Here is a 17,531-nt window from a genome sequence, read left to right as displayed (position 1 = left end):
CGTCTGCCAGCGTGGATTATTGTTTACTACTCTACCCTGTGTGGATCACAAGCTTCATGGCGGTTCTAACGGTACCTCTTTCCGATGCTCGCCTCTAATTTTGTGGTCCTGAATGCTCGTGCAATCTACAGGCAGAACTTCTACCTTGCCTTAACACATTCCTTGTAAGTTTTCTACGTCACCAATCGCAATAATGATACACTTGCGAACTTCTGTGTGCGCTATGTGAACCCACATCAACAGCATCAGCGGCGCGTGGAGTTCATTGCGCCCGCATGGCTATGTTGTGAACACTCTCTCAATGGTCGGCCATTTTGGGACCTTTCCTCCACATTCTATTTCGTGTGCCCGCTCCTTCGCTTAACCAGGCAATAATTGCGAAAAGCTGAATGACGCGAACCAGCTTTCACGAAGGCAGCATAGTGTCTTACGTTTAGTTATTTAAACTAATCAAAGTTTTCAGGCACGCAGGAGCTGTCTGTCCTGCGCACAAGCATTATAAACAGCGAATTCGCTCACTTGGCTTCAAAAGACCGCCTGCTGATTCAGTTGAGTGTTTGCTTGTTACGTTATGACCACATACGGAGGGTGCATATATCATTGAGCATACTAAGCAAAAACGCTGGAGAGATGTTCTGCGGAACAAAGAAGAATTTCATGCAGTGATGAATATGTTCGGTCGGTTTTGTAATGCTTTTAGAACATACTGTTACATTGTGAGGACATGCGGGAGACACAAAGAGCCATGCGCATGCATGAGTGATGAATATGTTAGCTTTTTTAATGCTTTTAGAACATACTGTTACATTGTGAGGACATGCGGGAGACACAAAAAACCATGAGCATGCATGAGCATAAGAGATGTTCTGCGGAAGAAAGAAATGCAGCCTGGTACTATATTTACTGGCATCAATATATCTGCTTGCTCACGATCACTGTGCTCAGATCGCTATGCTCTGCAGCTGCTGTTGAATAGTTTTGGTTTTTGCTTGCTCCGAACATTACCGCACTCGTCCCCAAGGCTACAGTGCTGCTGATAGCTCCATTACAGTCGTGAATGACTCAACCGCGCTAATCAAACCGTTTAGCATTGCCTGTTCCTTAAGCATAATTTCGGGCGTTATACTTACGTCGCGCCTGACAGTCAAGCTGAGATAATTTTAGTATACTTCTTCTTTAATTATAAAATTTCAATATTACTACAAAAATGTATTACTAAGAAAATTTGTTACAACAGGCGCATGATCAAATGCGAACAAAACTGCTATTGTGAGAACAGATAATTTTCAGGAAATTTTTTTCAGTGTGTAGGATTTGTGCAGAAAAAGCTGTGCCTTTCTTTTTTCTAGTGCAGCTGAAACAGACTGATTATGCTGAATACGCAGATGCTTAGTGTCATCTATTCCCTAGATGCGTTTGCGACTCAAACTACACAATAGAAAAACTCGAACGAACAAATACTTTTTCTTAACCGAATGAATTCCCAGAACTCGGTTCCGTCATTAGGAAAGACCGATACGTCATTAGATAAAAAAATTATGAATATCTGAAACGGACCCTCTAAGGATTTGGAATACTTTACAAAGGTCACAATAAGAAAGCAAGTGCATATATAATCCTGCCTCTTTTCAAAGCGAGTGAGATTTTACATTGAGCACCATGAAGTTAGTAGCGTTCGCTCTGATACTTTTCACCCCACTCAGCAAAGGAAACCCTGATATACCGGTGGTTGACGATAGCGACAAGCTGGATATTCAGAAGGTGCGGTAAAATATTATTTTGCGATTTCAATGCTAACGCCATTAGCTATAAATTGTTATTGCAGGAGATCTTCTATGTGGCGACTACTTTAACCTGCTCAAGAGGGATCATAAAACTTTCCTCCGATCAGTGCCAACTTTTTCTTTTACTTCACCAAGTGAAGTATGTGCTATGAGTGTCTAACATGGTGCCATAATTGTCCAACAGCACTGAATGATAACCACGTGGCTTGCCTTGTCAGATGGAAGGAAGGATGCACTAGGTGCGATCCTCCTGTGAGGGTACAGACCTCAACCTGCGACCATCATCATCCTACGGCTACCCCAGGCAAGGCCTCCTGCACCATAAGGTTTGGGGTTTTTTTGTTTTGTTTTGGGGAGCGGGCTTTTCCCTGCCAAGGGGCTCATGCAATCCGGCCTGTTCCCACCGGGGCGGGGTCGCAGTGCATATGCACCACGTCCGCACCAACCCGGTGGGTCAAAGCCTGACGCGAGCAAGTCTTCTAATATCTCACGTCTAGTTTTCCGTTTTCTTCTTTGAAGATCACCATGGGGTGTCCCCATTCTTCAAAAAACTTCTTTCGCCCTAAGTGGCGTCTCTCTCTCTCTCTAGGTGGAGCCATAGTTCTGTTCTGATTTTGGCATCCACTTCATGGAAGCTCAGAGTCTTGTTCGAGTAGGCCACTTTGCAGCGGGCCAATCACATCTGATAGTTGACCTCTGCCAGTGTCAAGACAAACTGCTTGCGCTCTTCCTTTGGAAGCGGGTTGAAGTAGCGCACGGTGGGGTATGGGATCCCGGGGAGGCCGGACATATAACCACGTGACTTCTGCAGGTACTACATGTCACTGCAATCTTTGGCGAGTTGTTTCGTTTCGATTCCTTTTCAGAGAGAATTTAGTACTTCCAAATAGTCAATTTGTAACTGCTTCTTTACAGCGACAACATTCTAGCAATGTTTTTTATTTGAGCCACATACATCTCGCCATTGTTAAATCGAACAGTGCCATGACACAAGGCTAATGTACGTTCCTAAGCTGCTTAACAAAAATATCTGAGCAACTCACCTTGAAATGAAGTTTTGCGAATTTACGGAAACAGAAAAATGCAAAGTTTGTTATGCGCGTAAAATATATTGCTGTCCACGCTTTTATGGAATCTTTACATATGCGTTGAGCAACTTTGATTCCGCATGTACTGAAACATTCCGCACGTATTTGGTCTGCTATAAGCATATATAATCTAAATTTGCTTTTTTCGATGTCAGCCATTATATTCTGCCCAAACTTCTTTATATTGTTTTTGCTCTTAAGCGTAAAATTCACCTTCTTTTACACCAGCCACACTTCGAAAACACTCGTAATAAACAGAAGAAAAGCATACAGAAGATATAGAAGCATTATCAGCAAGTAAAAGTCTGTAACAGGCGTCTGCCGAAAGCTGGCATCTCAGTCGTCTTTCCCCGCGGTTCTATATTCGGCAATGGAACAAAAATATCTAGACATTGTGCTTTCTGCAATTTCTCACATTTAACTATAGAACCGTACATTCACAGTCGGTTGGGAAACTGTAGATTCAGGCAGCACAAAGGGATAGCACAGGGGCTGCTTTGATCATTTACGCCTGAGTGCGCAATTTAAATAGCATAATAATGATCAATAAATGTCAACGAAATCCCATCTAGGAATTTGAAACATGCAAATTGCCGCAACGGGATCCCAATAATGAAGCAAAGTATGTAGCACCGCGAAAATCAATATAAAACCTTGCATCGTCAGTTTACATGCTAGTTTCGCTATTTGATGCCAAAAAAGGCATGTCATTATTTGTCTTTGTAGCAGTCTTAACTGCTCGGATCGCATAAAGGACAAACTTCAATCGCAATAGCTTGTTATGTATTCGAAGATAAGGCCATTTATCTTAGTGTAGGCTATAACTGCATTTCAAAATATTCCCCAGTATTTTTGTTTTTTTTTTTTGTTTTTTACAAATATTTACAGGAATAGCCCCAACAGTTTTCTCTGCCACTCAGTGCGATCGCTGGAAATACTAGTAGGCAAGTTCTTGTTATGCTCCCTAAACTCACGCCGTTCCCATATGTTTCAAACAGTCAAATAAAATAAAAGAATTTGCGCTTGCCTATTATCTATCCAAGCGAGTCTTCTTGGGTCTTTAATCAGACAGTCATCAGGTCACGGGCGAGCGGCTTTGGCGGCAACAAATCAACTGTAAAATGTTCCGCGGCAGTATTATTGTGATTTATGTGTACCCTTCAGCATGTTCTAAGCCTTGCCGCTCGTTAGGTAGCTCTGCTATTACAACGTTAAGCCCGTTCTGAAGTCGTGCGGTATCAGTGCAACTGTCGAGCTGTCCAGGTTGAGAGCGAATTTAATTTTCACCGGTTCCTTTAGCTCTGTTTGTCTCTACGGCACAATAATAACTGTTGTCGTGGCGTTGAAGATATAAACTCAACGACTAGTGTCTGGCAATTCATGTTCATCACATTTATACTAATATTCGTCACCTAATTTCAGTCTATCGTTTCACAGCTGAATTTTGAGACATGCCTGCAGGTTGGAAAGTCTGTTTTTCTTTTTCTCGGTGTTTGTTTCATCTCGGTCAAAGTGATCTACTTTTGTTCTGCACTGATCATGTGTCTTGATATGTTTATTGGCAGCGTTTATTGTTTCGTGCTGTCCAGGCGGAGCCTTAGATAGTATCCTGCGGACTCATCGCGTCGCGTGTTACCAGCATTCTGTTTGTTCTATTACCTCCCCTCTACAGAACACATGGTGTAAATAACGATTTGGTTTATTGTTTACTTGTCAGCTTTAGAGGTCCGGAAAAATAAGACTAGGTGAGCGCAAATACTGAGGGGGGGGGGGGGATGCACAATAGATCAGCATTTATGGACATGACGTGGCATCGTTAACGGCTTTTATCCGCGGACCTAAGACAGAGAATCCCTAATGCCTTACTTGTCTAGTATTAGACACACATACTCAACGTGCAGACGAAAGCTAGCACTTTATGCGAAAGACCCCTAGACTCAGACATAAAGCCCTGCTCTTCCAAACCATAGGAATTTGTCTGCATGGCCCAGCGATATCGTATCTGACACGGAATGTAGATTCCCTGGATTCTTGTCACCCTTCCATCTTAATGACTAAGAACGAGTTGGCAGTTCAGCTCCTGAGAAATAGACCACGTCCTGTTGTATGGTGACGTTGCACACCTCAACAACCAACCAGAGTCCAGCCACATCGGCTGCGCCACCGCCCAGACCCGTGCTCTTGGTTTTTTGCTGCCGAGGCCGACAACGCCGAAGCCAACTTTCTGCCAGAAGCTGCATGTAACCCTACTGCTCTAAAATTGCTGTAATGCTGTATTACGTAATGCTGTATCCTATGAGTTTAAGAACAGAGGTATAAAAATTACACAGAGGTAATGTTACATAGAGGTAACATTAACAGAGATATGAACATTAGTATAATGTATGGCTGTCCTAATGAGCATGTAGGAGACCATCGTGGCACAAATTACTAATTTTGTGATTAAGCGAGGAACAAATTAAATGTATACAAAACAAAATCCGCAATGGGATCTAAGTACGGGAGCAATTAACGCGTTAATGTCATGCACCTAAATGCAGACCTTGTGTTTATCTCTATTTTTTCCGGCATCTAGAGATTACACGAGGCAGATCAGGGAGCCAACATGGTGCATCCTAAATGTAGACTCCTTAGGGAGAACCGCAGTAGAATGCTCCGCCCTAATTGGCGGAGTAAATTTCAGTTATTCGTTATTTTTGGCGCCTTGTTTTTAACGCCCGCGATAGCCGCCGTGACCCGCAGCAATACTTTTAAAATATGGTTTGCCATTTGTCTTACGACTTCTCTCAACACTCTGCACATTGACGCCCCGTATGTTTAAAACGGTTTTAGCTTCACGGTTCCACACAATTGCAGGCATGCTGGAAAACACGCTTGCAAACTCCTACTGAAGCAAATTAATTTAGATGTCCTCAACAATGTGTGCACTTTTTCTGCCGGGCTGCAATTTTTCAAAACAGGTGCATAGGTATTCTTCATATGAACCACGTAAAGTGACGGCGTTTCTCAGTGTTGTGTTATACCATGCCATCGGCAGTCCCTTGACACATTTATATGACATCCCCCATGCTCCCGAGTAAAACTTTCGCAGCTATTTTATTTGGTTGCGTGCAGGGCTATTTGTAAAAGCTTTCTGGCATAAGACAAACTTCTTCGCCTGAGTGCGCGACCGAGCATTCGCATGGGAGTCCTTTAAATGTTTATGGAAACCTGATAGCCCCTGCGTTTTCATGATACGCATATTATAATGTTTACGCAGTGAGCTTTTGTAAACACATTGTGGCAAGGCTAAGTACTGCGTCTGTGTGCCCGATAAAAGAAATGGGTGTCTCTTCAATGACTGCAGAATGCAGACAGCTGCAATTTCTCCTGGTGTGTCCAATACAATGTGGTGCATGCGGAAAATTTGATATCATGCTTGGATTCTCCGATGCAGTTTATCGAGCAGTTTTAAATACATCTCATACCAATCGCACTGGTCTATGTCTTGGGCAAGCTTAAATTTCTCGCTTCGATGTCCGCATCTATTGAGGACATTCCCTTTCGCGTATCGATAGCAAACCCTGTTTTATCTCGTCGAACTGCCATTATCTTTGCCATTAACACGTTTCTTTTAATATTTCATTTTGCTTCGCTCTGAGTTAGAATTGCTCATTCGCATCGTCTATGCACAGCTCTTCGCTTTTCGGACTGCTAGCTCCTTCTTGACGATTTATATGCGCGCTTAAATGTCGTGCTTTCGTAGCTAAGAAACCACTTTTGCGTCTCTTCCCCATGTAATCCTGGAACGCGGCTGTATCTCAAAACATCACATAGAGCGTTTCAATTCATAACTACAAGCGCTGCTTGGCAGCACAATTCATATCCGTGGGAAATATTAGATGTCCAGAGACACTGGAGTCCGTAGAGTCTCATTTCTTCACACATGTGTGTAATGTAAATATTTCTTTTCTTCAATCCAGGCTTTCCATGCGGGGATAGAATACGCAGTAGAATTTCAAGACGTCTACGTTAACCAGGCTGAACTGGGAGATAAATGCCTTCTTGCTAAGCGTCAAAGATCTGTCAAGAAGAACCAGATACGTTTCAGTTTCTGGAATGGCAACGAGAAGTGAGTACACATACCAGCGCAATGCTCCTGGTAGTAGAGGATTTCTTCTGACATAATCAATGTAATTATAAAACGGCTACAAGAAAACGTAAGAGGATGGATCTCATTTTCGTTTAGGCCATGCATGCCACTCGTCCCGCCGAGTCGAATGAGTGCATTCGGTTACATTGAAAAAACACACGTTTAGCTGATGAAACTTTGCATATGTTTTGAAACTTAAGCGTAGCAATTCTCCGACTATCTTACTTCTTTCGGTAGTTATTTATCACCGCTTACACTAAATAAAAAGTCCCTAATCCGCAAGGCTATATTTACGAAAATTCACAATTCGAGCTTTAAATTAACGTTTGAAATAGAAAACAAAAAACTCCCACTTCGTCTTGAATATTGCAATCTTCAAACCGAGAACCCCACTGTACGAAGTCGTTTTGAAGCGAAAATATTACTTTTACAATCGATGTCGTTACAGACGAGGAAGAAGAAGCGGACAGGTGAGTGGGCACAAATTTATGACTTCTCGACTTGCTCTTTAAAAACTGTGACCTGAACGAAAGTTTTCCCGACCTTTATACACGGGTTTCGTTATTCGAGCTGTGGAGACCTGAGCTTACCCGATCAGAAACGTGGCTGGCATGCACGGATCTCTCTACAATATCTTCTACGAACGCCTTTTTGCAGACTGTCAACCTTTGTACCTAATTGTCTTAATTTTGCTTATCACGCAAACGTCCTACGCACCTATCACAGTGAACCATTGTGTGGACATCTTAGCTTCACACACACATTGGTTTCAATTCACTAGAATATTACAGGAACGGAGCCACAATGCGACGGGATGTGACATCCTGTCATGACTGCCAGCATAGAAATACGTCCCCTCTGAAGCCTACAGTTTTTTCGATGTCGAAAGGCGGAAACTCGGTTTTAGAAAGTAGGTAGGCACTTTTTGGCGCCGTGTATTACGTCATCCTTAGGGTAGACGTGTACGGTGGCAGCCATCGAGTTTTGTCTTGTTATAGAGAAACAAAATCTATCTAGAAAGAAACTGCTACTGATATAGTTCAAGTGTATTTAAACTAATTCATACATCATCATGACTTTCGGACTGTTGTTTTCACTGACTGTGTAGAGCATTTAATGCGCAGCTATTTCGGGAAGCACCTTTAGTGTGGGAGCGCAAAAGGGACGGAACACTTTGTGTCTGCAGCGACTACAGGAGCACAGTTAACGCAGTGGTCAATAAGACGGCGTACTCGCTATCGACCATCGCAGTTATTCGCTAAGTTGCGTGGTGGAACCATCTTCTCAATGCTGAACCTCTATCAGGTTTATCAGCAGCTCAAGGTCGACGACGAGACGGCCGCATTGCTCACCGTCAACACCACCAAAGAGCTGTTTAGAGTGAAACGACTTCCTATCGGAATATTCCCTGCGCCAGCCATCTTCCAGCGTATGATGGAGACAACACTGGCAATATTTCCTGAGGTGAGTGTTAACCTTGACGACATTAGTGGCAATGGGAAGGACGATAGAGATCACGCGCAACGTCTAGACAAACTCCTGTCGAGGCTAAGCAAGAAAGGCTTACGCATCAAGTAAGAAAAATGAAGTCAAGCAAGTCGGCATGAAGTCAGTCGAATTTCTCGGACAAGAGTTTGCGTTCGCGTCGAAAACTTTAGGAGCCGCACAAAAAACTATTCCCATTAAGCAAGGAAGGTCGCGCAGTATTTTTCGGCGTGAGCCATTTTCACCAGTAAATCGCTGGTGGACACGTGACCGTATCACCAACCGCTCCTCGCATCGTGGTAGAAAAGAGACAGTTACCGTAGATACTCTCGACGATGACCTGATGGTGTCTGAAGTTGGCCACGTACGATTATGATTTGGTGTACAGGCCTGAACGCCTGCACCAAAATGCTGACGCACTTAGCAGGCTGCCACGGCACGCCCAAGTAGATGAGCCACACCTCCCTGCAGATGTGATCATGCTGGCTTCCACCCCGAGCGTCAAACTGTCTGCACATCAACTCGCAAAACTGAGCGGGGAAATGCATTGCTGTCCCGCGTAATGAGAGCTGTGTGAAGCAAAGATATTCACAGATTGCCTGGGCAGGAATTTTCTGCTTTCGCAAGGCTGAGGCCTGAGCTCTTGCTGCAGGAAGGTTGCCTTATTAGCCGGACCAGATTGGTTGTTCCGGCGGAAGCGAGAAAAGACATACTCTACTTGGGTCATGCAGGCCACAGGGGCGTTGTAGCCATGAAATCGTGCGCTGGAGGATAATTTTGGTGGCCCGGTGTTGACAACGACATAGAGCAGCTAGTGAAGAATTGTGCAGCGTGCTGCCAGCATCAAAGAACGCTTCCTGAGGCACCATCGCCTAAGTGGAAGTGCGCGACAGCCCCGTGACACAGTCCACAACGACTACTTTGGCCCCATGGAGGATGGCATGCTGCCAATTGTTGTAGACGCGTACAGCAAGTGGCTCGAAGTGAGCTGCATTCGTAGCATACAGTCACCAACTCTAATCGAGGAACTGTGTAAACTGTTCGCGACCTTCGGCATTATGGAAAGGCAGGTACCGGATAACGGCCCGTTCTTTTTTTCCCGGAAATAGAAGATTTCCGGTGTAACGGTGTAACGCACATTACAAGTGATCCCTGTAATGTACGTTACACCGCACATTACAGGGATTTCCTAAAGGAGAATGAGCAAGCAGAGAGAATGGCGTACGAGACAAAGCAAGCATTGCCAATGATCAGTCTGGAACATTCGCATGCAGACTGGCTCGGCTTCTGCTCAAGGAAGATACAACTGTTTCAGCTACAACAAGCAGAACACCAGCCTCACTCATGTTCAGATGCAAGCTCTAGACAGAATTCACACGCATTCAGTTACGACTTGCTGAAAAGGTGACCTCGGACGACAACGCTGCTAGACGAGTGGCCTTAGGAAGATTGGTCTTCTTTCGCAACTTCACAGGGTGCCCTGCTTGGATAGAAGGCACCGTACTGAAGAGACTAGGGCATCGATCTTGGTGGTGGTGGTGGTGAGCTCTTTTATTGCGCCCACAAACAGGGGACCACTCAAAGGACCGGTTGTGCTGGCTTATAGGAGGTCGGCGGGGATCTCTTGGGATGCCGCGGCCTCCACAGCGCGCTGGATAAGCCAGCGTTGGTCTGCTGGCTCGGAAGTACGCAGGAGAGACTCCCACGTCTCTGAGGTGTTTTAGTTGTCTGTGTTGTAGTGTGTGCAAGTCCACGCCATGTGTATAAAAGTGGCCGGAGTTGAGCAGTGTTTACACATGGGGGCTATCTGTTCCGGAAAGATCCTGCTGTATAAGATGAGGTGTGGAAAGCTGCCAGTTTGTAGTTTGCGCCATTGGATGGCCTCGCGTCTTGTTAGATCGCGGTGTACGGGATGATATGTGCATCTTTGAAGTCGGTATTGCTGGAGTAGGTCCATGTAAGTGGTGAGTAGGCAAGTGCGTGAGATATTAGTGTCAGCGGAAGCAGGGTGACTGATCATAATCTCGGCTTGGCAGCTGAGATCTCGAGCGAGAGTGTGCGCCTGGACGTTCCCGCTGAGCGACTCGTGGGCTGGAGCTCAAAGAAGTAAGCGAGATTTGGAAGAGGGTGCTGTAGAACGTAGAATGTGTATCGCGTGACAAGAAATACGGCCAGCATCATAGTTGCGAATAGCCTGTTGACAATCCCTGATGACGACTTTGGTATTAGGGTCAGCTAGCGCTAGCGCAATGGCAACCTCCTCAGCTGCGGTGACTGTTTCTGCATTGCGAATGCTGCAGGCGGTGTACCAGCTGCGATGAGGGGCGAGAGTTACACGGAATATCATCTAAATCACCTCATCGATCTTGCCTAATCAAGTAAACAACCGGAACGGCTCGTCGGCACCTTGCTCACATAATGCCAGGCGCTGAGGCCTACCCGTCGGAAGGTCCGCCACTGGACAATCGGACCAAGCGACCAACAGCAAGCGAACTGCCACACTGCCGGCCCTTTACGCGATCGCGAATCCAGCGGAAACCGCCTGCGCACGATCTGCCTACAACGCTCCATTCCGAACATGCAGAAGCTGATGCCCGGCAAGAGGACTGCGCAACCTCGCGACGACCATGCAAGCAAGTCCAGGCAAGATTAAGCTCCGCAAGGCCTCAACGTGAACTTCGTCCACCCAACCGGTACGCTGACGCAATCTAAGGAGCAAGGGATGTTGTGTACGTGAACCGAAGCACAGCAACCCTGTCTCCTAGCTAAAGGACGCACGGCCGCTCCAGTTGCAATGCCTCCTTGAACGTGCGAGCCGGCCGCTTCGGAGAGACCAGCCAGCAGCGGTCCGCCCTGCCCATGACGACGACGATGCGCGGGCCAACGAAACCCAAGTCGTGTGTTTCCTTGGTACTCTACCGCCCTCGGATCGTGTGCGCGACCAAGGCACTAGAACTAACGTTGCCAGTTTAGTTACTTTGCAGCTCGATCTAGCTACTTTTGGACTCAACTAGCTACTAAAACACTTAGTTTAGCTACAATTAGCTGTTTTAGCTCCTTTCTTCAAACTTTAGCTACTAATCTAGCTATTTTGGTGAAATCTAGCTTACATCTGACTACATTTCGGAGTCATTATTCTGGTGTTAAAAAAAGACATTTCCCACACACGCTACACGTGATGAAGCTGACGTCAGGCACACGTCGCCCTCTAGTAGTTTTTGAATAAGACGCAAACCAGATAAAGATATCTTACGAGAATGAAGGAAATACTTGAAAAGAGAGATGAGGATGCAATACAAGGCAGATTGTGAACGGGTATGCCCAGCGCCACTCAGGTGGTGTTGGTATGCCTCACTGGCTCTGCCTCAGCAGGGAAAAGAAAATTGCTCACTGAGTAAAGAGAGGTGATGCGGCGGCGAAGCTTCTGACGGGTGTCGCCTATCGCGCTGCGTACGGGCTCCGATTATCATCGAATTCGTGCTCGCGGTGCACTATTGCGCATGTGTGTACGCATATGTCCGCATTCCATTGCTCAACTGCTCAAACACTTAACATTCCCTGCACTGTGACCATAAGACGCCTGACATCGACTGTCTGATTCGAATATCTGTACGGATCACGCGCGGTCAGCGTCGAGCAGATGAAAGAGGCCTGCCGGTCTTCTGGCGGCGTATACACGACGGTCCGAGTTACGCCGTGTCGCCGACTAAAGATATCTCATGCACAGTCATTAAACCTTTCATAACTTTCCATTCATGGACATCTGTGTGCACGTAAAAAGTAAATAAAAGTCCATTCTTTGCATGTTTACAGAGACGTAACGCATTCGCAGCTCGTCTTTTCTTAGTGCGCAGATTATGACGCTTTACGAAAACTACGCCTGGCTAAATTATCGGAATCAAAACCTGAGCACATTTATCATTCGTTATTCGTTAGCATTTGTTATGCGTAGTTGCCTGTAGGAAAACGTCTTTATAGATGGGTTTAATGTTTAGAGTAATACAGCTGCCAAGACATGCGTTACATATCCAATATATATATATATATATATATATGATAAAAATTCTTGAAAACAATTTTAGCTACTTTTACCTCATTGAGGAATTTTTTGCCTACTTTTAGCTACTTTCACGCGGCCGTTTAACTACTTTTGCTCAGTGACATTTGGCAACACAAGCGATGCTTTCTTTACTAGCGCTCGCGTTTCTTTATTTCCCTCTATTCTCCTCTCTCCCAAAAGCACAATAAACGCAATCTCTATCCAGCAACCGAACTGAGAGGCTGCTCGCTCACGGGGCTCCCACGCCAAGAACATAACACTGTGTTTTCCAACAATGTCGTACAGCGTACTTTACAGTAAGCACAACTCATACGCCAAGAGCAATTCGATTTATTGAGGTTAATGGCATGTCACTTTCATGTGATGTCTTTTATCTCCTTTGCCTTCATAAGATGTGGCGAAGTTTCATGACGGTCAATAACTGCGATACCAAATCCCACCCTTTGTGCACTTAGTTTGCTGAAATTGCACGCAGGCTGCGTGATGTAATCTGGAACCAACGTGATTCAAACCAACTTTTTGTGTATGAGTCAAGTCGATAGGGGCTTTTCTGTACTTTCCTGCATGGGCGAAATGGAAAAAATGCAGCCACAGCATATATTCTCTTCTTCAGTGGCCAGCGAAGCTTATCTTTTCGCGGGACGTGGTATCAAAACAAGGACTTGTGAAATTTTTGCCATGTTTGTTTCAACTCATTCATAATTCCTATCTTCCTGCAGACACAAACAAGGGCACATAGTCGGACTGGAAGCCGTTGCGCTAAAATACTAAAACTGGATGCTGGCCGACATTAAAATAGCGTAGAGTTCTCGCACATCAATCATTAGGCGTGATTCACACGTTGTGTATTAGCGTTTTAATGCCTTCTCTACTGCACCATATCGGTTAGAAGCACGTGGCCAATTGTAAAGCATCCCAACTAGATTCTAACGCGAATTTTTTAACAGGATAACCGCATTGGCTCAGGTGGCATTTTCTTCGAGCACTGCCTCGGAGATAAACGACCAAATGCATATACAACGTATGGACGATAGGAGACTTTCTTGGCTGGAAACAACGGGTAAGTATGCATTGATAAAAAGCAGCGCTTGTCTGGAACAATAATAATTCATAATTACTGCGTGTGAAAGCAAATCTGCGAACTTGGACTGATAACAGGTAATATTCGCCCTCTAGTACGCGCGCCGACGTTCGCGGCTAGGCGGCGTTACGGGACAGAAACTAACATTTTTTGCAAAGCGGCTTTCTTATTTCACTGATACATTTTACCTTCCCTTATGTCGAGGTGCCATGTACATATTTAAGGCGGCTAACCAGAGTGTCTGGTTTTCTGGAACATTTTAAGCTGCGTTTGTATTTTGACCTCCCAGTACGCATCTCAGAGAGTAGAAATTAGGATCTCTGCATCTAAATAGTGTTCGGTGTCATGGTGTAACCCGTTTGAGTAAATGTAAGCCGATGAGTCACCCTTTAGTAGCGGTCAAGGTGATCGTTGCTCATTCTCCTATAATGACACAGGATGAGCCCGTGGGCGGTCGTCGCAACTACAGGGTACACTGTAGTTGCGACCTATGTGCCTACTGGTCATGGGTATGAAGTTTGTTGTTACTGCCCACTTGAGAACTTCAGCTGTGTACAGAAGCAGGCATGACACAAGCATTGGTAAGAAAACATTAAGTGATTTGAACGCAACAGTAGTAACCGGTGCCAAAACTGCACAGATCAAGTTTCGTTTTTATAGCTCCGTCAGCACATGCTCTCCACCAACTGTCGCGCTGGGCAATCACCTGAGCTGATAGGATATTGCGGCTACTGTACCTGTTATGCATTTATTAGTTCGTCATTTAATCGATGCTAGCTTCTGAGAGTTTACGCATTTTTGGAGACTTCGCAACGCGCAGTGATTGTCAGAACTGGTATGGGCTGCAGATTATATGACTTTATCTCCTAAGCTGCGAATAAATGTGGCTGGGGCTAACCTTGTGAATGTACAAAATCAAATCTGTAAGAAATATTTGTTTGTGCGTTATTCAGAATGGGTAATAAGGCTGCTGTGAGATATTGAATGCTAACTGCTCGTTTTTATGTGCTGATGCCTTGTTTTTTATGAAGGACGCCGCAGTGGTCAGCTTGCAATTACCTTTCAGTTCAGTTCAGTTCAGTTCAGTCGTTCAGTCGTGTCCGACTCTTCGTGACCCTATTGACCATGTCACGCCACGCTTTGCAATTACCTTTAATCACAAGCAATTTCTGGTTAAATGCCCACATCTAATCAGACATGGAGGATTTTGCGTTTGACCTTCACCAAAACAATCCCGCTGCAGTAAGGAGGGTTGCCGCGTGCTCTAGCTCACTAGCCAGACACCTAAACTAACAGAGATTTTTCTCAGTTCAAAAGTCGCATGGTGACGATATTAGAGAATGCTAATGCGAGATACTGAAGATGGTCGAGATTCTTCCTTTCTATGTAGATTATTTCGTACTCATCGAGAATTGGAGTAGTCACACTAGATGCCACAGTAGCACAGGAATTGATTATGGTATGCAACCTCATGGCCTCTAGTAGTTTCGTATCTGACGTTACCTTCCTCCGCGCCGCATAACCAACCTTGATGCTCCAGTCTTTCAGCGGTGAACAAGTATCAACACCCGCTGTGTGTCACAAAGTGTGGATTCATAAGCACGCTAAGCAACATGAGCCACAGGAAGCAAACTTCTTAGGGCACCTGCTACATATTTGCACATGTTATGTGCCTTGCGCTTCTGTACATGAAAAGGCGTCTGTAACGTCTGTTGCATTTCATTTGTGCGAAAACAACGCATGTGCCGCCATTTTACATGATTCATTGCTTTTGAATGCATATAAAATTTGTTGTGCTCTTCCTTAAACTACGCGTGAAGCTATGGATCAGGGGCACTGGCTTACAAAGCATTAAACTGCGTTCTTTATTGTGGCCACAAATGGCGCATTCCGATGAAGACGAACAGCAAGGAATAGTCGCGTGATTTGAATAAAACAGTGTAATCTTTCTTTGCGGAAAACTTGTAAACAATAACAAATATTACCGACGACGCACTGTCCGCTCTTCAGGCGCAAGCACACCGCCGTTATTTAGGCATCACTCCCGCAAAGTTGAATATCCAGATCAGCTTTCGCAATAGTTGCGTTTTGGGGCATTGTAGGGGAGGCGCAAGCTCCAGAAATGGGGCCGGCATAGCACAAGCACAGAAACTAGGGGGGAACTTGACGCACGGCAGCTTAATGTGAAAGCATTTCTTGTAAGGCTGGCCTTTGTTACTTGTGATCAGTTTGAGGTAATCCTCATTAATAATGGTTATATACACATATATAATAATCAGTATTTTGCTTATGATGTGCTGGAATAATTAGCAGTTTAATTCGTTTTGCCTATTGGTAATTGGGAAATATGAAGAGTGTTGATTGGTATGCATAATGTTGGTAATACTTTATCGACATAGGTATACGTGCTTCTTATCGAAATATTTGGGTTATCGATTGTACTATTACTAGTCTTGTCAGGACCTCGGAAGTTTTGATATCGCCACTTTTTTGGCGACATGGCTTCTGAGTCCATGTACCGCGTAATATTACCTCATTAACTGGGGTGGAATGCTACTTCATTTGCTACAGTTTGCTCCATAATAAAATATTGCTCCAAAACTGTCTTATTTTTAATCAAATTTAGTGGAACGTGGTTTTGCCGCATAGCGGGCCTTTAATGGTATTGTTTACAAAACATTCGACCCTATTCAATTCGATTAAGTGACTGCGAGAAGCACAGCAATCCGATGCCGGTTCTGAGTAGCGTGTACCGCTACTCATGAGGGCCGCTGTATTAAAACAAATGGCAGAACACCAGCGCCACAGATATAAGCATCTTGCGCTATGAAAAACAAATATAAAATTTTCATAAATCTAGAAAACATGGACCATAATAAAGGTTTATTAGAAATAACCTTAAAATGAACCACAAGTGATTTCAGGGAATGAACTACAAAAAATATCTGCATGTGACATAGCGCCTTCTCCCACGAGATCAGGAGTTAATCAAGCCGACACCGCCAACTATCACTGCCGCTAGGAATGTAGTCTTGCTGCGAACAACCATATAGCGGCGGCGCCACGTTGCGCATCTGGTGGCCCAATTTCTCGATTAGCAAGCACACGGCTACACCTGTGTAATCAAGGGCAAAAGTATCGACGCCTTCCATGGAAACACTTATCAAATTTCTTGGCGAAAATTGAGGGCTTACAGCGTTCGACGAAAATGCAGTTCTTTCCTCGGGAAATTCGATCACTAATTTCCTGCGGCGGAATCGAACGATGGTCGATGGACCACACCGAGCGGCGACGAACAGACAGGTGGTATTCGGTGGCGCGAGGCACTGAAATCGAAGGTCGGGTGAACTGCTGAGGGTCAAAAGCATAGACTCGATGGTCGGCGTCGTAAGAAAAGGACACAATGCGGTGACAGTGACGCATCGAGTGTCCATCGATGCCACAGGCGTAGCAAATCGACGTTTTTTTGTTTGTTTTTTTTAGTTTGCCATCAGGCATAGGGAAAAGAGAGCGGGTAGTAGGAGGAAATTAGAACAAAGAGTGCAAACAGGTCTCCCTAAATAATCACATAGGTTGCCGATAAACTGATTGTTCAGCGTCCACTTCCTGTAATCCCATTCACGGTCTCGCTGCAGGCCTATTTACCGTAGGTAGCACTGTCTCACGGATGCCGTAGCTGGGCAGGTCCACAATACATGTGTCGCATCGCACAGTTCCGGTGAAGCACCACAATGCGGGCAATTTGTCCGGCGTTTGCCATGATTGTAAATGTTGTGATCGCAGCCGAACAGCTAGAGCGGCGATGAGTCGAGAGAGATTTTGGAAAGCAGCAAACACTGGCAGCGGCTGTCGGGCTATCTCGGCTTATGTAAGCGGTGCAGCAACGGGCGGCGCTGCAATA

At 45.1% G+C, this 17,531-nt stretch overlaps 1 protein-coding gene across 1 annotated transcript in view; it reads left to right on the top strand.

Moving 5' to 3' along the window:
* The first annotated feature begins 1,643 nt into the window (after positions 1–1,643).
* The window catches only part of LOC146178898 (uncharacterized), a 33,081-nt gene continuing 17,193 nt past the window's right edge, over positions 1,644–17,531 (top strand). Inside the window, exons 1-3 of the mRNA XM_084579814.1 lie at positions 1,644–1,761; positions 6,835–6,983; positions 13,497–13,609. Coding sequence (XP_084435940.1) covers positions 1,660–1,761; positions 6,835–6,983; positions 13,497–13,609 — 364 coding nt within the window. The 5' untranslated portion in view covers positions 1,644–1,659. The remainder of the gene's footprint in view (positions 1,762–6,834; positions 6,984–13,496; positions 13,610–17,531) is intronic.

This window comes from Amblyomma maculatum, chromosome 9 (assembly GCF_055883805.1).
Source record: "Amblyomma maculatum isolate TAMU_Amacu chromosome 9, ASM5588380v1, whole genome shotgun sequence".
NCBI lineage: Eukaryota > Metazoa > Arthropoda > Arachnida > Ixodida > Ixodidae > Amblyomma > Amblyomma maculatum.
This window is presented reverse-complemented; position numbering and strand designations above follow the sequence as displayed.